The following is a 22,853-nucleotide window of genomic DNA, read 5'->3' on the forward strand; positions in this document are numbered from 1 at the left end:
TTGCTGTAATGGCCTGAGTTGGCTGGCCTCTGGCCAGGAGGTGATGGTTTCAAGAGAACACCAGCTATGGTAGTAGAAGGGGGCTATAAGCTTGTCGTAAGTTGGCCAGGATAAGTATTCAGGTTTCTCGGATGATAGGTGAGGCCATAAAGCTCCCAAGAATTTATGTCTTTTGTGATCAGTTATCAGGGTGGGTAGAGAAACACCATGGTGGGGTTGGGCAGGGATAGGTAGGTCTAGGCTCAGACTCTCCTTGGGTAGGGCTTGCCATTACCATTGTGCAGGATGAGGGGGTAGTTCTCAGGCCAATGGTGTTATGTTCCAGAAGGGATTATGGCTGCCTCTGCTGTGTCATCTAGTTCACCAGGGAAGTGGGAGATAGCTGGTAGCAAGAGGCCTCCCCATGCAGTTGGTGAGGCTGGTCTCACTCCTGCAGTGCCCCACTCAGCCCTTGCCCCAGGCTGTAAGCTTCCCCACTAAGAAACTAAGCACAAGTTTCAGGCCTTACCCTTCCATGTCTGCCCACATCGTTGGTGGTGGCTCCTGCGCTCATATCTGCAGCAGTTACCATTTACCCACTGGATTCTGCTCAAGAAAATTCATGCCTCGTAAAAATTATTACAAATTTCAGTTGGAAGCTTCTTTCACCCTGTTTAAGACCTCCCTAATTCTGCTGTCTGCCTTCCCTGAGGGCTCCTGTGAGATGTAGTCCACGGATGGCTTTCCTGGGCTTGAACTGGAGACTGGGAGTGCCTACAAGGCTCTTCACACTGCTGCTTCTACTTTTGTGTTTTGTGCGGTTCCCTAAATCTGTTCCAGCTCTAGGTAGGGTTAAATCCTCCTTCTGTGATCTGGATTTTCAGATTCTCCAGTGGGGATGTGTGTTCAGAGGTAAGTTTTCCCTCTTTCACACATTGAGAACTCACAATTTTTTGACTGTCTTGCAGAATTTGCAGTGGTGTGCTGCTTCTTTCAAAGGATTTGTAAATTATTTTGGCTTGCCTGGCATGTTCCTATGGTGGTCCTTGGAGCAAAAGTCCACGGTGAGTCTCCACACTGTTCTGTCTGTCCAAGTGGGAGCTGCATGTTAGCCCTGTCTCCCTGTCTCCTATCCACCATCTTCCTCCAGATCTACCTTTTTTTTTTTAATGACTAATAAACACTTCTGTGTTGATAAAAAAAAAATGAGATTTATTAATTTATAAACGGATGATATGTTTATCTTTACTTGTCTGAGTTAACAGATCAGACAGATTAGCAAAGCTATGATCATTGATGTATTACATTTTTGGTCCTTTTTCTGACACTTTTTTTTTGAGACGAGTCTTTTTCTGTCACCCAGGCTGGAGTGCAGTGGCACGATCTTGGCTTACCATAAGCTCTGCCTCCCAGGCTCAAGTGATCTTCCCACCTCAGCCTCCTGAGTAGCTTGGACTATAGCTGTGTGCCACCACGCCTGGCTACTTTTTTTTTTTTTTTTTTTGGTAGAGGCAGGACTTTGCCATGTTTCCCAGACTGGTCTCAAACTCCTGGGCTCAAGTGATCTGCCCACCTCAGCCTCCCTAAGTGCTGGGATCATGGGCATGAGCCACCGTGGATGGCCTCCGACACTTGTTTTTAACTGACCTTTTCCTTTTGGTTGTATGCCTTTGAATCCTGTTCTCCCTTTCTCCCCTTAACACTTACAGATGGTCAACAGCCCTCTCTGTCCTGTGGCTGTTTTGAGATGTTACCCCAATTAATTTTTTCTAATCTTTGGATTCTTCTGTTTAACTAGCTGTGCTGGTTTCATAGTCCTTGGGGACAAATTACAAAAGGCTCTTCATAAACCATTTACATGACTTCCTAGTGTCACTGTGAAGCCCCCACTGCTGAGCCTCGTCCAGGTGTCTATGTACTTTCAGGCCCTGCACAATCTCCAACACACTCTCCACCCTCTAATTCAACACGTGTTCTTGTTCTCTCTAGCAGGGATACTGGAAAGTTCCTTTCCTTTTCCCTTCCTCTCCAAAGCCCTCCCAACTTCAAATGCTGCAATAGGTGTTGCTACTCTGTACTGCCCGAGCACCCTCTCCCACCTCTTCATTGCACTGCACTGTGATTCTCTACTCATACTTCCGAGTCCAGCACTGCCCAGTAAGCTTCAAGAGGACCATGTCTTATTCACCCCTGTAACCACAGGGTCTGCCACAGAGACAGCAGGTGCTCAGTAAGTATCTGTGGCATGAATAATAATGAAAGAACAAATGAACGAAACAGGGAGAGTGAAAAGGGGAGAGGTGTCATTTGTTTTTAATTACAGCTTTATTCAGATGTAATTTACCCTTGTAAAGTATATAACTCAGTGGTTTTCATTATCATTTATTTTGGATCACCCAATTTTAAAGATTACCTTAATTACTGAATTGAAAATTTACAAAAACTTGGTTTATTCTGAAATACTTTATTAAAAGCATTTCTATTGTAAGAACACAAAATATTTTAAGCCAGTAACAACATTTAAATTAAAAAGATATAAACATGTCAAAGGAATGAAACCTAGATGTTTTATTATGTGTGAATTATGAGTGCTTACCTGGCTTATGTATAACGTATACATCTTCACCTGCTGCATGTCATTTAGTCTCTGCAGGAACATTCTTTGTGTCCGTGTGGGTGTTTCTATATGTGACTGTGAATATCTGTATGTAAATGGCTTGTCTCTTGGGTGCATTTGTGGGGGTGGGTATCCACTGCTATTATCATTGCTTTCTTTTTCAGAAAGTGTTTCCAATCTTTGCTTCATTTTACTCAACAGAAATGAGGAGGTTGGTTTATATTTCATGTCTTTTCTCTTTCAGATACAGCTGGTCATGCCACAGATAGTAAAGAAGAATAAAACTGTGAAAAATAAAGGATGTATTTAGAATGGCACATTCTGCTGAAAAATCAAACTGACAGACACTTACTAGGGCAGGCCCTGAGTTAAGGTGGATACAAAGGAACCTAAGGCATGCCTCTCCCAGCACCAGACTTCTGAGCAGGCTGGGGGAGTGAGGCATAAACACATGAAATTTTAATGCCAGACATAGATGAGTATAAAACATGAGATCATAAAAAACAGTGTAATGGCTTTCAAGTGATTGAAGATATATGACCTTATTTTCCTAACTATAAATTATAATTGACTGTTGGACAAGCAGATGCACTTATGAAAGCAGAAACAAAAGATCTGACCCTGGGGCAATGTCAGAAGTTCTTGGGAAAGTGACTGCTGTAGGTGTTAAGTTGAGCACTAGGAAGTAAATGGAAAAAGTAAGCACTGCAAACTGAAGTTTTTGGAAAGTCTTTACTTATTCCATGGAGAGGCAAAGCTGACCATATTTGGTTAGGTGGAGACGAGGGCCCTGCAGGACCCAAGGAGAGCATAAGGCAAGTTTGGAGAAGAGAGGACCTGTGGTGGATGTGGAACGTAAGTAGGAACATGCCTGGAGAGATCAATTAGGATGACATTATGGAGGGCCACACTAATGCTCAGAGAAAACTAAAGACATTCTTCGGAAAGAGACAAGAAACTCCTATGTCAGCAATCAGATATGATGGAAAAATTGAGAAGGCCCCCAGAAATAGTGCTCCCTGAAGACTCACATGGCAGCAGTATGGGTTGCAGGCTGGTTTGGAGGTGTTAGAACCTTTAGGCAGGAGAGGGTGAGGTCTGAGTGAAAAGACATGAGGAGCATTTCAAGAGAAACACTATCAGAAAAGGACTCTGCTTCAACAGGAGAGTGCAGGTGACACTGAATTCCATATCAGACCTGTGGACACTTGAGGTAATGGCAGGACCGTCCTGGTAGGAGGCAGGGGACCTGGCACAGAGGGGAAGCTGGAGGTATGAGGCCTGGAAGGAAAGTGCACAGTTATGTGCACAGTGAGCGGGGAAGGAAGAGCACTGAGGACAGAATCCGGGCACAGGCAAAGAAGTCGGTGAAGAAAGATCTAACAGGAAGAGACTGGGTGGCCTGTTTCAGGAGGAGCCAGGAGCCAGAGGTTTCTGGAGCAGAGCTAAGGGAGGAGGAGGACTCAGAAAACAAGTGGGAATTGGCTTCCTTGTGTGTTTTTTTTTTTTTTTTTTGAGACAGGATCTTGTTGTCACCCAGGCTGGAGTGCAGTGGCGCAATCACAGCTCACTGCAGCCTTAACTTCATGGGCTTAAGCAATCCTCCTACCTCAGCTTCCTGAGTAGCTGGGAGTACAGGTGTATGCCACCATGCCCAGCTATTGTTTTTTTTTTCTTCCTCCCTCTAAAGATGGGGTCTCACTATGTTGCCCAGGCTGGTCTTGATCTCCTGGGCTCAAGCCATCTTCCTGACTCGCGCCTCCCAAAGTGCTGGGATTACAGACATGAGCTACTGTGCCCTGCTCTCCTTGTGAATTTTAGGAGCATACGTTCAGGAGACTCTGGGTGAAAGTATGTTTTACAAAGAGAAAAGGTAGTGAAGAAAGAGGAGAAGCAGGCTTACATCAACTGTTCTGGAATGAAGAGCTGTGCATGTACGTAGGCAGAGGGGAGGGAGCTGCTATACAGGAGAGAGGGTCAATGAAGCAGTGATATGTCTGAAGACCCAAAAAGGAGGATTAGCTGGGCATGAAGAGAGATTGAGGCAACAGGAATGGAGGAGTGGAAGATGGCGTGTTAGAAGAAGCTTTACAGCCGCTACTTGAAAGGAGGATGTAACAGAGCAAGGAGGGAGAGACCAAAGCGCAGCCTCAACTCTCCCTGATGGGGGTCTGCGTCCCTCTGCTCCAGTGTTTTCCTCACTATCTGGCCCAGCCTTCCGGGATCCTGCCTAAGGTCCTGCTTCCTAACACAGAGGCTGCCATCCACAGTCTGGCTGTGACTGGAGGGAGGGGGACACCCACAGGTCAGAAACAGCCCCAGAGAGGAAGCTGAGCACAACATGAGATAGGAAGGAGAGAAGGAGGAAAGAACGAGGAAGACCGAAGAGGACGTGAAGTGAAGAGGGAAGCTTAAGGAACTTGCGAAGGTCTCACTTCTCAGCAAAGTCAGAGCAGACACAGGGGACGACCAAAACAAAACAACTGAGGTATAGCCCTCTGCTGGAAGGGTCACTGGAGGTGACTATGAAGGCACAGGAGCAGCATGACATCTTCTGAGGTTCTGTGCACTGGCAGAGGTGGCTGCTCAGGAAACACTGCGAGGCTCTCTAGGAGACAGGTTGTCTCTAAGACAAACAGCCTTAGCAAAGCATGTATGATGGAAGGCAAAAGGCTGATAGATGCCAAGATACTAACAGAGAAGAGCACAACGCAGCCTACAGGTTCCAGGTGTGGTTAAAAAAGAGGCAAGGCAGGTCAGAAGCAGAGGAAAGTAAGAGGTCAAGAGACTAGAGGTGAGAAAGGCAGCAAAAAGCTGGCATGGGGGAAGGGAGGGTGGAGAATGCTTGGGAAGGGTAGGAGACAGTTTTAGAGTCTACAATCCTAGTAGAATGGGTGGGAGTGGAGGTGTTAGAAAAATTGTGAGGATAGGACTCTAGAAGGAACAAAAACATGGATGTTGATGTCCCAGAGGGTGACAAAAGGAACTAAAGTGAAGACCCCTGGGAGCCATGTACTGAAGTCCTCGAGGAAGATGAGGGTGACCTAGAGGCAATTAGACGCTAGAGAATGGGTTATGTAAGGGCACCGACTTCTTTCGCAATGACATCTGTCTAATTTGAGAAGGCTATATGTCTGAATGCATGAACACCACATGCTTTCAGTACCTCTTCAGAAGTCCTGAGATTTATAGATGGCATAATCACTTCCAACATCCCATTCCATACTCTGGAAGAAGTAGACCATGATGCTTTCCAGCAGTAAGCCACTCACCATGGCCAAGAAGGAGAGCTTTCGGTTGATGTTTAGGGTCACTAGAAAAAAGAAGGCAGCCAATAAGTCCAGAATTAACGAAACGATACTGATATGTAAATTTTGGTGTAGTATGAATTATTCTGTAAAGCTGTTTTTAGAAAAATCTATTTTTTTTCTTATTAATCTGTGCTGTTATCTTCTCCCACTTTTCTATCTACATGTTTTTAGAGAACCAAAGCCTCTGCTTACAACAAAACACTAAGCCCCTCCTCCTCAAATCAAGTGGTAGATTCCCATGAATATCAAAGGAGAAAACAAAAAATTCTAAGGCTATAAGAGAATAATGACAACAACAAAATGATACTTCCAGTGTCACAGTTTGCAAGATGACAAGGATTCTGATAAAAAGTATCAGGTAATAAGTTCATTTAAAATAGGACTTCGGCCAGGCACAGTGGCTCATGCCTGTTCCCAGCATTTTGGGAGGCCAAGGTGGGCAGACTGCTCGAACCCAGGAGTTCAAGACCAGGCTGGCAACATGTTGAAACCCTGTCTCTACAAAAAATTAGCGGGGTGTGGTGGCATATACCTGTGGCCAGCTTTTCAGGAGGCTGAGGTGGGAGGATCACTTGAGCTCAGGAAGTAGAGGCTGTAGTGAGCTGTGATCATATCACTGCACTCTAGCCTGGGTGACAGAGTGACATCCTGTCTCAAAAAAATAAATAAAATAAAAATAAATAAAATAGCAGTGTGTACAATATATGGGGAAAATGAAGGCACACAGGGCTGCTCTTCCTGGTACAGCAGAAATTGTCCTGGATTGAGATGCAGACACTCAGCAGTCTCTCCTGACTTGATAACTGCCCAGCCATGTAACTCTGGACAAGTCATTTAACCCTCAGAGTCCCAGGAACTCATTCATAAAATCAAATAATGGCTGTTCTACTGACCTCACAGGACACAGATGATGCATATGAGAGCATTTTGAAAACTATAAAGTATTACATGGGTAAATGTGACAAAACACTGAGTACCTGCTATAGAAGTGTTAGGTATTGTTACTATGTGATGAAGAATTCCAGTGTTCAACAGGTTATATAAAAACTGCACCCTAGAAACAAGGCTTTAAGCTTTTTATGGGTTGAAAGCTGAGAAGGCAGAATAAACACATAAACATACCTCTAATTGCCTGAAAATTTGATGTTAGAACAAATACTTTAATGAGTTTGAGGCACAGAGGTGTGTAGTCATGTTCCCAAATGACAGCTGGAATCAGCAAGAGTTTTCCGTAGCTAGATAATAATAATGCTTTCAGCAGCAAAATGAAGTTGGGCTTTTTTTTCGCCGTCATGGGCCGTTCTACCCACAGGAAGGTAAAAATGCCAATAAAATAGGCAGTCTGTTCTAAAGAAGAAATGGAAAATAAAAGTATGAATATCCCCATCCAAAATATATCCCCCTAAAAACAAATAAACCACAGTTCCAAAATACAGCTTAGCAGCTGACTTCATAAGAAATACTTTCTCAAGATCACAACAATCTCTTTTTCTTCTTCTTCTTCTCCTTCTTTTTTTTTTTTTAAATAAACTCCTGGCTTTTGTGTCAGATCCTGCTGGTATAATTTCAGAAACATTATCCACTGAAGAAAAAGTAACTCCATTAGAATTGTAATCATCAACTTTCTGAAGTTCCTTGAAGGAAGTAAGATTCTGCTTAAGCATCTTCAGTGTAAGAGCTCTCCAAAGAATAAAACAGGAGAATGGAGGCTTTTCAGTGTGAAAGATGGGACCCATCCTAAGAATGGGATAACACAGGAAGACATTTTTCTTTGTGCATTCTTCCACTATTTAAGTGCCTATTATCCACACGATTTTTAATATTGTTAATTGAGACTTCCTTTACTCATTTTAACGACATTTTAAAATGCAATTCCTTACACTTTCAGAAAGTATTCGTAGGACAGAGTCCAGAGTAGCAGCAGCAATAGTTCCACTGTGTCCTATGGTCAGAACACAGCACAATCTGTTCAGCTTCTATTAACTAGGAATTTAACATCTCTTTTAACTGTGCTGTAATTTTTATTAGGATTGTGAGTCATCTGATTACCCAACTGTATCCATTCTGAGTGGCCAGTCCCTCATTTTATTTTTTCCCATATAAGCTACGTTATTAGCAGTTTAGGTGTCTGCAGAATTAGGTGTCTCTGGACACACGTATTATATTACAGCAGAAACAACTATCCTCTTTTTTGAACTTAATAAAGCCAAACTAAAGAGGTTCCAAATATAGGTGGATTAGGATCAATAAAAATAATTTAGGATGGTTAACCTCCATGAAATATGATGTATTTCATGCTATCTCCCTTCGAAATAACTAAAAGGCTTGTCAGCTACAAGAATTTACTCAGGTAGATTGTAAAGCTTGGATTTTGGATAAAAATAATAATAAATAATTCCTTGAATGAACAAATAGTGAATGAATAGCAAATAACAAGAACCATCTAACAATGGTAGGTTGACTCCTGTCACTGGAGACATTCAAAGCTACAACCTCTCTCAGGAATCTAGACAGAAAGATTTCTTGCACCAGACAAGCTAGACTAGATAACCTCCACATCTTTTAAATTTAGGATTTATGAGATTTACGGAACTACACCAGCCCTCAGGCTCTCATCAATCAAGTCAGTTCAGTAGGAGCTGCTACCTACCTATAGAATACTCCAGTGTGGAAAACACTGAAGGGGGTCGGGAGACTTTCCTCAGTCTCAGCACTGATAGTGACCCACTGTGAGACTTTGGGAAAATCTATACATCTATGTTTCTGCAGCTATAGATGGGGGAACCCCTAAAGTACCTACCTACCTCAGAGGATGATTGTGAAAATTAAATAATTCCTGTAAAAGCAGTTTTTAAATTATAAAATGCTTTCTTTATGTAAGATATTCTTTTATTTTTTTGAGACAGAGTCTTACTTTGTCGTCCAGGCACGAGTGCAGTGGCATGAACGTGACTCACTGCAGCTTTGATCTCCTGGGCTCAAGTGATCCTCCTGTCTCTGCCCCTCAAGTAGCTGGGACTATAGGCACATGCCACCATGCCCAGCTAAGTTTTGCATTTTTTGTAGAGACAGAGTATTGCCATGTTGCCCAGGCTGGTTTCCAACTTCTGAGCTCAAGCAATCCACCTGTCTTGGCCTCCCAAAGTGCTGGTATTACAGGCATGAGGTACCACGCCCGGCTAAGATATTCTTTTGGACTATACAGTCTAATTAGGGATTAGACTGAGACACATAAAAAAAGTTAAGTAATAGTAGAAAGAAACTTCTGATTAAGCATCAAAATGTCTACTACCGAGTAGTTGCTATAGGAATTCCAACCCATTTAAAAACAAGCCTGGTTTTTAATACTACATACAAAATATGGACATATAACAGTTTATCTTTAGAAATTTTAAGAAGGGCCAGGAGCAGTGGCTGATGCCTGCAGTCTCAGCACTTTGGGAGGCCCATATGGGAGGACTGTTTGAGCCCATGAGTTCAAGGCCAACCTGGGCAACAGAGTAAGATACTGTCTTTATATAATTTTTTTAAAAAATTAGCTGGGCACAGTAGCATGTACCTGTAGTCCCAGCTACTCGACAGATGGAGGCAGGGGGATCCCTCGAGCGCAGGAGCTCCAGGATGCAGTGAGCTATGACTGTGCCACTGCACTCTAGCCTTGGTGACAGAGCAAGACCTTGACTCTTAAAAAAATAAAAATTAAAAAAAATTTTAAGATGCTTTGCTTTAAAGTTTAAAATCATATTAGGTTTTAATTCTTGGGCTAGATGATGTGCTCAAGGATGTTTTTAGTAGTATTATGTTTCATAAGATAAAAAGGCTAACATACTCTAAAAGTCCAAATTGTATATAAAATTATCGATAGACTGGACAACATGGCGGTTAAGCTGTCATAAGCCTTAGTAATTAAATAATAATGGAGGCGGAGAGTTTTCTATGTATTTTCCATGGATATATCTCTAGTACCTAAAGTAGTAACTGGCACCTAATAAGTATTTTAAAAATATTTATTAAGGGAAGGAATAATAATGAATAGTGAATGAATAATCACCGAGTATAACTGATGGTGACTTGCTCAAGTTAGAGTGCATACATGAATGTAGTATGCAATAATTCATTCAATCAGCTGAGCAAATATTTATTAAGCACCTACTACGGGCCAGGCACCTAAGTGCCTGAGCTACAACCGTGACTAAAACAAAGAGCCCTGACCTCATTCAGCTGATGTGTTAGTGGAGAAAGGCACTAACAAAAGATAATAACTTCTGTGGTATGTTAAATGGTAAGTACCATAAGAAAAACAAAGTAGAGCAGGAACAGGAGATCAGGAGTGCCAGGGGAGGTGGTAGCATTGATCAGGGTATACTTAATTGAGAAAGTGTCATTTCAGCAAACTCTTGAGGGGTATGCAGGAGTCAGACATCTGGGCATTAGGGGGACAGGCATTCCAGGCACAGGAAGAGCCACTTCAAAGGCCTTAAGGTGGAAGTTTTCCAGTGTTTCTGAAGCAAGTTAACTAGATGGGGAGGGTCAGAGTAGACGTGGGAGACAACAGCTGTGGATAAAATGAGAGACGTACTGGGAGGGGCAGATTCCAGTACAAGGCCCACTGTAAAGACTTCAGCTTGCACTCTGAGTGAAACGGGGAGCTACTGTGTTCTAGCACAACAGTGACATGATCTGATTTGGTTGAAAAGGACTACTCTGTGTTGCGTGCAAATACAAGGAGGCTACTGTAGTCACGTAGGTGAAGGATGAGGGTGGCCTGCACCAGGGTGGCAGCCCTGGAGGGAATGGAGAGTAGTAGTAGTATAATAGTAGAAGGTGTGGCTGGGCGCAGTGGCTCATGACTGTAATCCTAGCACTTTGGGAGGCAGAGGCAGGCGGATCATGAGGTCAGAAGCTCGAGACTAGCGTGACCAACATGGTGAAGCCCTGTCTCTACTAAAAATACAAAAATTAGCTAGGCATGGTGGTGCGCGGCTGTAATCCCAGCTACTTGGGAGGCTAAGGCAGGAGAATAGACTGAACCCGGGAGGCAGAGGTTGCAGTGAGTCAAGACCGTGCCACTGCACTCCAGCCTGGGCGACAGAGTGAGAGTCCATCTCAAAAAAAAAAAAAAAAAGTAGAAGTACTTTGAAGGTGGAGCCAACGGGATTTCCTGATGACCTGACTATGGGGTATCAAAGAAAGAAACACCAGGGATGACTGCAAGGCTTTCTGGTTAATGCAACTAAAAGAATGGAGTTACAACTGAGAAGGGGAAGGCTGTGGTAGAGGCAGAGAGATGAGGAGCTTAATTATGGGTATGGTGATTTATTAGATATCCAAGTGGTGATGTTGAGAAGGCAGATGGATGTAGAGTCTAGAGGTCTGGAGAAAGATCTAGATTAGAGATGGACATTTGAGAGTTCTCAGCAGACAGGTTATATGACCAAGAGAGCAAGGGCAGATAGAGAAAAAAAGAGGACAAAAGAAGACACACAGACGAGAAATGTGATATTGGAGTGGACTGGAGACTCAGTATTACTAAAGTAAGATTTCATTATAATCAAAGAGTTGAGAAGCAGAGAAACATGGAACTAGCAATAAAATAGTCACAGAAAGTAGCTCAACACAATTCTGACAATAGGAAAACAATAACTTATGAAGTCAAATTCTGAAAAGCACTTCCTGAACTTAAGGAATTTTGAGAAGTAGCCAAATTCCCTGCATGCAGTCACATAAGTAACAAGTAACAAAAAATAACGAACCCTATAAAATACACTGCATTAGTATAATGGAATTAGTACAATACATTGCGTAATGTCTGGCAATTATCTCTATTAATAAAGATAGGACCTAGGTAACTTTCAGATTGGATAATCAAAACTTAAACATTAAGAATTTTATTGGCCAGGCACAGGGGCTCACACCTGTAATCCCATTGGGAGGCTGAGGTGGGAGGACTGCTTGAGCCCAGGAGTTCAAGACCAGCCTGGGCAACATGGAGAGACCCCCATCTCAACAAAAAATATAAAAATTAGCTGGAGGTGGTGCATGGTGTGGTGGTGCATATCTGTTGTTCCAGCTATCTGGGGGGCTGAGGCAGGAGGATTGCTTGAGCCCAGGAGGTCAGGACTGCAGTGAGCTGTGACTGTGCCACTGCACTCCAGCCTAGGCAACAGAGTGAGACCCTGTCTCCAAAAATATATAATAATAAAAATAAAAGAATTTTATCAACAATATTGTGCTTCAAAATATTTTATGAAACTTTCTAATCTGATAAGCACAACTATTTCCATACCATATATGTTGTAACAAATTTTTAAAAAGCAGGTGATTCAAACACACTCACCTCGTAGGTTAGTAGTGGTGGTGCTGAAAATTCCATCCCAAGTCCCATACTAACTAGCTCTTCTTACCAACGATTAAGACTACATGTCTTAGTTTTAACCAGATTAGTTAAGGAAGAATAGTTAACTAAGAATGGAAAGCGTGGCATCTCCTTACCTAAAGCAGCAATCGCAAACATTCTATAGAAATCCCATTCCTTAGCATATCTGATCAAGTCGTCAGGGGCAGTATTCTGGTTGGAATCTTGAAGCTGCCACCACCTCAGGTATGCTTCACAAAGCAAACAAAATATGCAGAGTTTTCCATGGATCTGATAGTCAAAGACATTGCCATTCAATTAGGTAATGAAACAGTTGCACTAATATCAACAGGTACAGAGTATTTGTGGTATCCCACCTAGTCACTTTTCAAATTCAGAACTGCCCAACTAAGTGGCTAATTGTAGTCATTTTGTAATCAGTGGGTTTTAATCAGCAATGTCCACCAGAAGCACATGGGGAGATTTCTTCAAAATTTAAATGTCTAAGCCCCGGTCCTGATTCAGAATCTTTATAGTAAAACATAGACATCTATATTTTGAAACAGTTCTGGGGGGATTCTAATGTGTACCCCTAGTTAAGAATCACTGCTTTAAATAATAGTTCACCTTTCATTACACATTTTTGACTTCTGTCCTTTCCACAGAATCAAGCAAAAAACTTATGTGATTCATGTATATGTGGGAACAGCAATAAGAGAACAGATTTAATCTGAAGATTCCATGATATTGAATAAGAAACTATTAGTCTGAACATCAGTTTTTAAAAAATACCTCTGCCTGGATGAGTATGATTCAATATATTAAAAGAGAACAAATAAAATCTGGAAGTTCTTAAGAGTCTGAAATTTTGGCTAAAATAAAAAATACTAGGCAACAAAAATTGGCTTTTTTCTATGTAGTCCTCCTTCAGGTTGAACTTTCTCCATCAAAACAAAGTGAGGAAGAGGCTGGGCACAGTGGCTTATGCCTGTAATCCCAATACTTTGGGAGGCAGAGGTGGGCGGATCACTTGAGGTCAGGAGTTCCAGACTAGCCTGGTCAACATGGCGAAACCCCATCTTTAATAAAAATACAAAAATTAGCTGGGCATGGTGATGCATGCCTGTAATCCCAGCAACTTGGGAGGCTGAGGTAGGAGAATCACTTGAACCCCAGAGGTGGAGGCTGCAGTGAGCCAAGATCACACCACTGCACTCCAGCCTGGGTGACACAGCAAGACTCTGTCTCAAAAATAAATAAATAAATAAATAAATAAAATAACAGGATGCCCAGTTAAATTTGAGTTTCACATACAGCATGAATAAATTTTTATTGTGTAAGTATGTTCCATGCAATATTTGGGATATTCTCACACTAAAAAATTAATTCGTGGTGTATATGAAACTCAAATTTAATTGACTGTCCTGTATGTTATCTGTCAACTCTACCCAAACTATTAAAGAGTTCACAATTCTATTCAACTTTATAAATCAGGACTTTGATTAAACTGAATGTTATTTATCTTATACATTCCTTTAATAGCAAAGTATAAAATGCAATAAATTATATTTTTAAAAACATTTTTCTTTTAATGTTTGCTTACCTCATTTAGGTATAATTCTCTCCCTACTTGGATATGTCTAATTGTATTCTGTTAAAAACCAGTGATGATTGTTTCCATTTACTAGCAGGTAATTCAGATTATGGCTTGTCAGTTTCCTGCCAGTGACCACATTCTTAAACACTCACTGAGCATTATGCACTTTCTAAAATCAACATCTATTATTTCTAGAAACTTCCAGATACGTTGCAATAAAAGACTTAAGTTAGAATTTTCTCTTTTATAATAATATTCTTTACTTCTGCTTAAAATTCTTATTTTTTAAAATGCAACAGCATCAAATAAAATTAAAAAATAAAATGATCGCAACTTACATTTATTTGAGTATTGAAAAGAATATGTCTGTAGGCCTGAGCTTTGCACAATATAGCATTAATCAAGATGATAACAGGATCATACTCGATATATTTGTCTACAGGTTTCTGGCAGGATTTCTGAAATAATGCAGGATAATATTAGAACAAGCAAATGTATACTTTCTGAAATCCTCAAGGATTCCAAAACAGCAGAGTCTATTTTGGACACATATAGCAATATTTCCATATTAGCAATTATTTATATAAACTTCCATTCAGATACACAATGTTCGTCTATATAAGAAAGGGTTTCAGAAAGGACTAAATATAATCTTCCAGGCTAGGAATATTAATATTTTAACCTCGTATTCAAGAAGCTAAAAATATATCTAATTTAAAGATTGAGTTTAGGCAGGAAAGTATTCCGGAAGATTTTACTTTCAATCTATACAGACTCTATGTCTAATTCTACTTTCAATTTGTAGGAATTATTATAAAATAAATACATTTATAATGCACTTTCATTGATAAATTATTGCCTCTTGGCTAGATGCCCCTGACTTTATGGTTCTTGGCACATGATTTGGAGAAAAGTACTCAGCAAAGTTACTTTGTCCCCAGAACTACTGAGAGCTGCAAGCAGGTAAAGAATGGGGCACGATTCCAAAGATCCTGAGGTGGCCAATAACAGGGGAAGCCTGGGTTTTTCTCCAGTAACATCAAGGATATGGAAAGAAAATGGTTTTTCTCTGCTAGAGTAGAGGCAATGGAGAGTGCTGGGCTGTGTAAGGAACTAGGTTGTGCAGCCTAGATCTAGGTTCCAAAATCAAGGCTCCCTTGGCTCTTAGCAGTTCACATTAAATGGCTTTTTTCCCCTTGAAGGGTCACCAATTTAGAGTTCAGATTCTCTAGACACATGTGATTACAATGTTACCAAATCCCCACACCATTAGAACATAAAAAATGCAGGTATACACAAAGAAGCTCATTAGAAATGTGACCTCTAAAGCAGTACTAGTCACAAAGTTGCATCAAAGCTACTATTCACTTTATAAAACTATAGCAGTACTCCCACAGCCACAGTTTTGCTTTCTGCAGTTTGTAACCTGAGGTCAACAGCATTCTGAAAATTAAATGGAAAAATCCAGAAATAATCCTAAGTTTTAAATTGCATGTTGTCCTGCTCCACTGCCCGGGATGTGAATCATCCCTTTGTCTAGTGTGTCCACGTTGCAGATGCTCCTCGCCCGTTAGCCACCTAGTTGCTGTCCAGGTTAACAGGATTAAGGATCGTACTATTGCAGTGCTTGTGGTTCAAGTCACCCTTCTTTGACTCAACATTGGCCCCAAAGCACGAGAGTAGTGATGCTGGCAATTTTACAGCCAAAGAGAAGCTGTAAAATGCTTTAAGTGAAAAGGTGAAAGTTCTCAGCTAATAAGGAAAAAAACAATCTTATGCTGAGGTTAAGATCTATGGTAAGAATGAATCTTCTACCTGTGCAACTGTAAAGAAAATAAATTGTGCTAGTTTTGCTGTGGCGTTTCATACTGCAAAAATTAAGGCCACAGTATGTGAGAAGTGCTAAGATGGAAAAGGCAGGGCCAGGTGCCATGGTTCACATCTGTAATACCAGCACTTTGGGAGTCTGAGGTGAGAAGATCACTTGAAGCCAGAAGTTCGAGCCCATCCTGGGCAACAAAGCAAGACTGTCTCTGTCTCTCTCTCAAAAAAAAAGAAAGATGGGAAAAGTATTACATTTGTGGGTGGAAGGCATGAACAGAAATGTGTTCCAACTGATGGTAATCGAGTTCCGTACTATCTATGGTTTCAGGCACTCATTGTGGGTCCTGGAATTTATCCCCCAAAGAGAATGGGGACTACTGGAATGGCTACAATTCAAATGCATAACATTTGGAAACTTTGAGAAGATAAAATAGAAGAGTTGCGAGTATAAAAACATTCTAGGCTGGCCTTTTGACTACGTTAAAGTGCTGGAAGAAAAATGAAGTGCACTGAAGAATACTGACCCTGCAATTCAAATGTAATAAAAAATTGGATGTGTTCCCAATTTAAATAGTTTCTCCACTTCATTTGAATCATTACAGGAATAGGTATGTTTTCCAGTTACCAAGTGATCCAATGAAGGGAGATGTGCTGTTACCTCAAACTTAATTCTGCTTAATCAGGGCTGGGTGCGGTGGCTCATGCCTGTAATCCCAGCACTTTGGGAGGCCAAGGTGGGCAGATCACGAGGTCACGAGATTGAGACCATCCTGGCTAATATGGTGAAACCCTATCTTTACAAAAAAAAAAATACAAAAAATTAGCCGTGTGTGGTGGTGGGTGCCTGTAGTCCCAGCTACTTGGGAGGCTGAGGCAGGAAAATGGGGCGTGAACCTGGGAGGTGGAGCTTGCAGTGAGCCAGAGTTCACGCCACTGTACTCCAGTCTGAGCGACAGAGCAAAATTCCGTCTCAAAAAAAACCAAAAAAAAAGATCTGCTTAATCAAACTGAGGCATAAGGAGTTAATATTTTTGCAGTTCTTTATCTGAGCAAGGAATAAGCCAGCATCTAAACAGAAGCCCCAGAATCAGAAATTCCATGTCCATGACAAAGAGCCGTTTGATATGTCTCCCTCGGCTACTCACGTGGAACATATCTCCTTCCTTTCTACATGCAAGATTGGGACACCAGAGAGGCTGCTTCATGTTAAAATGGAAACCCTAAGAAGTCAGGGGTCCTCTTTCTGTCCTTTAAATGCTCTCTAAAACCCATTTTTGGACAGCATCACAAGTCTAAGGCTGGGGATTTGGACAATACTTGGAAGGAGGTAGGCAGAAACCAACACCAGGAGACACAGCAGCTGTTATTCCTTTTGCATTTATCTGTTTGACAAATGTCTTTGGAGTTGCTATCACATGCATAACAATCGCTCTCTTATCTTGGCCATTTTATGGACCAGGAACTTGCAAGGTGCTAGATACTCACCTTCAGCCACAGTTTCTATCCTCAAGGACCTAACAGTTTAGAAGCAGAAGACAAACATGCCTCTATGATACGGTCTGATGATCACAGTTCATCAGACTATGTAGCATCCAACGGCTACAATGGGATGAGCACAGGGTGACATGAAATCAAACAGAGGAGGCAGCTTCTGGTAGTATGTGATATCCTGTGTGCTTTGCCCATTACCCTTCTTAGCATTCGGCATGTTTTATAAATGCTGAGAAGTCATTAGAATTCGCTGGTTCCCTCTTAGTTTACACTGCACTTTCCTTGTTCTCCCTCTGTTATTTGCTTTTCCCTTAAGTGCTGCTTGCAACTTCCTTTCCCTCTGCCTTCACCTTGAATGTAAAGAGGAAAACTACACACACACACACACACACACACACACGCACACACGCACACACGAAACAAACAAATGTAGATATCGCAAAACAGACCACTGGGAGTCGTATTTATTCAATTTAGTATATATGTTTCTTTTCTTTTCTTTCCTTTTTGAGACAAGGTCTCACTCTGTCGCCCAGGCCTGGAGTGCAGTGGTGGGATCTTGTCTCACTACAGTCTCTGCCTCCCGGGCTCAAGCGAACCTCCCACCTCAGCCTCCTGAGTAGTTGGGCCTACAGGCATGTGCCACCACCATGCCCAGCTGATTTTTGTAGTTTAGTAGACAGGTGGGGCGCAGGCGGTGGTCTCACCAAGTTGCCCAGGCTGGTCTTGAACTCCTGACCTCAAGTGATCTGCCATTTAGTCTCCCAGTGCTGGGATTATAGGTGTGAACCATCATGCCTGCCCAGATTTAGCAACTATGTTTCTTATGTTTCTTATTTTGGCAAAATTGTTTCATTTACTACTTTATAGGCAAGTATCCTGAAAAGAGAAAAATCTTCCTCTAAAGAATCCCTACAACACAAGGACCAAACATACTCTGGGAATTCAGGCTGCTTCCACCGCCTGTCTCAACATGGATGTGACTTCCTCTATCCTGCTGTGTTCTCCAATGCCTGACGAATCAGATCTCTTTTAGAATATAAATCAGCCAAACTACTTTTTTTCTTAAATATTCCTGCTGTTTCCTTCCTGTCATCTCTAGGAGCATTCCCTTCCCTTCTTCAAGTCTTTAAGCTCCTCAAGGATAGGGCCGTGTCTTATTCATCTTCACATCTAGGATCCCAAGGGTGGGTGCTGAAGGAAATGCAAACTTAGGAGAATCTTATAGGAGTTTTGTTTTGTTAACATAATAACGAATGTATTAAATATCTGTGCACTTAAAATAAGCCAAGCCCTATAGTAAATACAAAGTACTGTATCTTTTTTTTTTTTTTTGAGACAGAATCTCACTCTGTCGTCCAGGCTGGAGTGCAATGGCACAATCTCAGCTTCACTGCAAACTCTGCCTCCTGGGTTCAAGCGATTCTCCTGCCTCAGCCTCCCAAGTAGCTGGGATTACAAGCATGCACCACCACGCCTGGCTAATTTTTGTACTTTTAGAGAGAGAGGGTTTCACCGTGTTGGTCAGGCTGGTCTTGAACTCCTGATCTCATGATCCGCCTGCCTTGGCCTCCCAACGTGCTGGGATTACAGGTGTAAGCCACCGTGCTTGGCCAAAAGTACTGTATCTTTAAGCATACTTATAATAAATTGTGAAGAGCTGAAGCAGCAGGATTGGCTAAAAGCAAGGGACATATGATATATTAGACAGAGGAAAGAGAAACACAAAAAGGCAAGCAGGGAGGAATGGCAGTGAAAAAACAAGCAGAGCAAAAGGAAAGGAGACTGGGATGAAAAATGCAGGTGTGTCTACGGCCATACCACCCTGAACGCGCCCGATCTCGTCTGATCTCGGAAAAATACAGGTGAGCGATCGGGCTGAGTACCTTGCTGACTCCAAGTTTGGTAGGGAAGAGACCAAAGTATGTATGAGTAAGCACTTAGAAACTCTGGAGATTATGTCACAACAAATGGTCTCATGTCTAAAACTTCTTACTTTTGTATCTCAGAGGTTGGAGAGCTTTTAAAATAATTCGTCGCTTCGTGGTTTAATTTTTTAGTCTGGCATCAACGAAATGATTTTTCCTGAGTTGTGCTATTATCGCCTGAAGTTTAGTATGCATTAGTATGATAGTGACAAGGCCATTACAAACTCTGTCTCATTATGGAATGACTGTGGACAATAACGAATCCATAAAGTACTGTGCCACCATTCAATACTCCAAATATAACTCCAAAATCCATCTCCTGGGAGAAAGAGTATGATGTTAGGGAACAAAGGGGAGGGGGGAAGTGAATGTTGACCTAAACAGCTATCCAGTAATTATTTTGCCTTTCCATAAACAAAACAAATACCTGTTGTTTAGCAAAGGGATTTTGTTAGCTTAATGCCAACAAAAAAGAGATTTTTTGTATTTTTAAAGACTACTAAAATGCATATACAAATACTAGCTTTTCTTCAGACCATATTCAGTTATGTGGTTATCATCTTCCAAATGAACCATTTAATTGGACCAGTCCAAAAGTTATTAAGTTTAGACCACATACGAGATCTTGTTCTCTTCCTCCCCTGGATGGCCAAGCATATGCTAATCTAAAAACCTGGAAGGGATACATTTATTCAACAGATATTTACTGAGTGGCTACCAAATGTCAGTCGCTGTTCTGAGTGATACAGCTACGTTAATGAATAAAACAGACAGAATGTCTGTCCTTGTGTAAATTACCTTCCAATAGGAGAAGATACACAGCACAAAGTCAATTATATACAAGATTACAAGCAGATAGGTGTTATAGAGAAAGATAAAGCTGGGAAGCCTATCATACTTTTCAATAGGGTAGTCAGAGTAGACTCTCTGAGATGTTTGAAGGAGGTAAGGGAATTAGTCACACAGATACCTGATAGAAGAGTGCTCCAGGCATTGTGCAAACGCCCTGAGAAAGGAACCTGCCTAGTTTGAGAAACACCAGGAGGCCAGTGGGACTGCCGTAAAATAAGGAAGGGGAAGAGTAGCAGGAGACTACATAGGGCCTTATAAGCCAGTTCAGGGATTCTGGCCTTAACTCTGAGATGGAAAATCATCAGAAAGTTTTGGTCAAAGGAATGATATGATCTAAATTATATTTTTCAAGGATCAGTCCCTGGGTACTGCGTGGAGAGAAGACTGAAGAGGTGCAATGATGATGTAGGGAGACTAGATAGGAGTTACAACAATAGTTCGGGTAGACATGATGGTGGCTTGGACGAGGATTGTAGCAGCAGGAGTAGTGAGAAGTAGTGGATTCTGAACATAATTTGAAGACAGAACAGGATTTGCTGAATAACTGAATATGGGATGTGAGAGGAAGAGTAGAAATAGGGATGACACCAAGGTTTCTTGGTTTTAGGAGTTAAAATGGTAAAGTTGCCACTAACTGTGATGGGTATATGTGAGCTGTCTATTGAAATCCACGTGGAGAAGTCAAGTAGGTAGTTGGACATTTAAATCTGGAGTTTAGGGAAGAGGTTCAGGGTAGAAATATAAATTTGGAAATTGTCCAAATGTTGACGGTATATAAAGCCATGAGACAGAATGAGCTCTTCCAGGGAAAGCATGCAGACAGAAGGAGGCCCAATGACTACGCCTTGGAATACACCATGATTAAGAGCTAAGGGAGGTGAAGCAAAAGCAGAAAGGAGATTGAGGGGTAATAGCCAGTGAAGTAAGCAGACAATAAGAAGAGTACTGAGTCCTGGGAAGTGCACACAGCATTTCAAGGAGGAGGAAGTAATGAGGTAAAATGCTGACGATCATTAACCGAGAATCGACTACTGGATTTAGCGAAGTGGAAGTGGTGATCTTAAGAACAGTTTCTAATGAAATGTGGGCGCGAATTTGACTAAAGCAGGTTCAAGAGAAACTAGGAAAGGAAATAGACAGTACAAACATATCTTAGAAGGTCTGCTTTCTTATTAAGAAGAAAAGAGCAGAAGCTAAAGGGGGAAGTGGCAGCAAGCGTATTTTGTTGGTGGTGTTGGTTTTATTTTTATTTTTTTTGATGGAAGAAGTAATAGTATGCATGCTGGTGGGCATGATCCAGCAGAAGGCAGAAGACAAGAATACAGTAAAGAAATAACAAATGCTAGTATTGGGTTTATGTTGGTTTATGTTGTTGCAAACCTGGTGGAAGTTCTCTTCTGTTTTCACGGTGGCTCACGCCTGTAACCCTAGCACTTTGGGAGGCCGAGGTGCGTGGATCATTTGAGGTCAGGAGTTCGAGACCAGCCTGGTCAACACGGTGAAACCTGGTCTCTACTAAAAATACAAAAATTAGCCCGTCGTGGTGGTGCGGGACTGTAATCCCAGCTACTCGGGAGGCTGAGACAGGAGAATCGCTTGAACTCGGGAGGCAGAGGTTGTCGTGAGCTGAGATTGCCCCACTGCACTCCAGCCTGGGTGACAGAGGGAGACCCCATCTCAAAAAAAAAAAAAAAAAAAAAAAAGAGCAAAAACGAAATAAGATTGCCAGACAGCATGAAAAGCCTACATGAGGTTAATGGTCACAAATTTGTTTTCCCCCAGCAACGTACCGCTGCATGGGCACAGGGACAAGACCCGGCAATATGTTGGATTTAACAAGGGCTGACATTTTGACAAAGGAGGGAAAGCATTTGAGAGAGGAACAGGAAATTGAGGGTGTATGCACCAGAACGTTATGTGGCTGACAGATTATATAGGCATACACTCAGTTTGTCTATTCTCTTGTATATTACTACAGACCATAATTTACTAAAGATTATTAGAAAATCACAAGATCTGAAATGGGACAAAAACGTACTCTCTATTCTGTGACACGTTCTTTGCTAATTAATACACCCAAAGAACCTCCAACTTTGTAGACTCTTTAAACATAGGATTATTCCCTCTTAATAAACTACGAACACCTTGAAATGAGAATTTTTACTTCCTCACTTTTGGGTTTTGTATCACCAACGTCTAGCATAGTGCTTTGTACACAGTAGACATTCAATAACTACAATTGACGAAACCTTTAAAAAGCATCGTAGGTGGATTCAACATGAGTTGTGGAGGGTAAGGATGGTACCATCTCTCTGTCAAAGGGAGAAGAGCTACAAGGAAGTAGCTTTGGCATGAACCAAAATGTCAACCGAATTGATCTTTAAATTTCTCTGCAAAATGCCCACATCTACCTCTGCCTGCCGGTCCGGTCCGTTCGCCAGGTTAGGTCGTATCACCCAAATATGCCCCAGGATGAGAAAAGCGCTGTTGGGTAGCTGACTTCTCTATCAGTACAGATATTCATGCAAAGACCCCGGGCGGGAATAGCAACTACCGAACTAAAGACTGTATCAGAGGACCCTGCTCCTCGCGGTCCCCAAATCCCGCCGCGCCATTTTCTTCTCAAGGACACCCCACACCTGACAACTCACACAGATGGTTATCTTCAGCACACCGTGGTTATAGTCTCGGTACAACTCTTTGGCCTCCTGGTTGCATTCGATGCACCTGTACTGGCAGGAGGCCGAGGCAGCAGTAGGAGTCGCTGCCACCCCATCCATATTCCCTTTCCCCTGCTGCAGCCCGCTCCGCCCGCCGTTGCCCATTTCCACTCAACTGCAGCCCAGAACTTCCGATTCTGTGGCGGGTAAGACGTCAGACGCCAGACCGGAAGATTTGC

The 22,853-nt window shown here is 41.9% G+C and overlaps 1 protein-coding gene across 1 annotated transcript; it reads right to left on the reverse strand.

Annotated features, from left to right (window-relative positions):
• Positions 1-2,423: 2,423 nt before the first annotated feature.
• ARV1 (ARV1 fatty acid homeostasis modulator) lies at positions 2,424-22,836 on the reverse strand. The gene is made up of 6 exons (XM_017885582.1): positions 22,606-22,836; positions 14,198-14,317; positions 12,400-12,553; positions 7,030-7,254; positions 5,763-5,909; positions 2,424-2,880 (listed from the first exon to the last, which is right to left on the reverse strand). Exons 1-5 carry the CDS (start codon positions 22,777-22,779, stop codon positions 5,767-5,769), a joined length of 816 nt encoding a protein of 271 aa, XP_017741071.1. The 5' UTR covers positions 22,780-22,836; the 3' UTR covers positions 2,424-2,880; positions 5,763-5,766.
• Between the last annotated feature and the right edge of the window lie 17 nt (positions 22,837-22,853).

Source organism: Rhinopithecus bieti, unplaced genomic scaffold (genome assembly GCF_001698545.2).
Source record: "Rhinopithecus bieti isolate Rb0 unplaced genomic scaffold, ASM169854v2 scaffold_14839, whole genome shotgun sequence".
Lineage (NCBI taxonomy): Eukaryota > Metazoa > Chordata > Mammalia > Primates > Cercopithecidae > Rhinopithecus > Rhinopithecus bieti.

Bases quoted from the DNA above. Each gene is read 5' to 3' on its own strand.
- ARV1 (XM_017885582.1), bottom strand. From the start codon at position 22,779: ATGGGCAACGGCGGGCGGAGCGGGCTGCAGCAGGGGAAAGGGAATATG. The intron at 7,255-12,399 runs GTAAGGAGATGC...TTTCTTCTTTAG, and splicing joins GTTTGCGATTGCTGCTTTAG to AACAGACTGCCTATTTTATT. The intron at 5,910-7,029 runs GTATGTTTATGT...TCTTTTTTCTAG, and splicing joins AAATTTTCAGGCAATTAGAG to TGACCCTAAACATCAACCGA.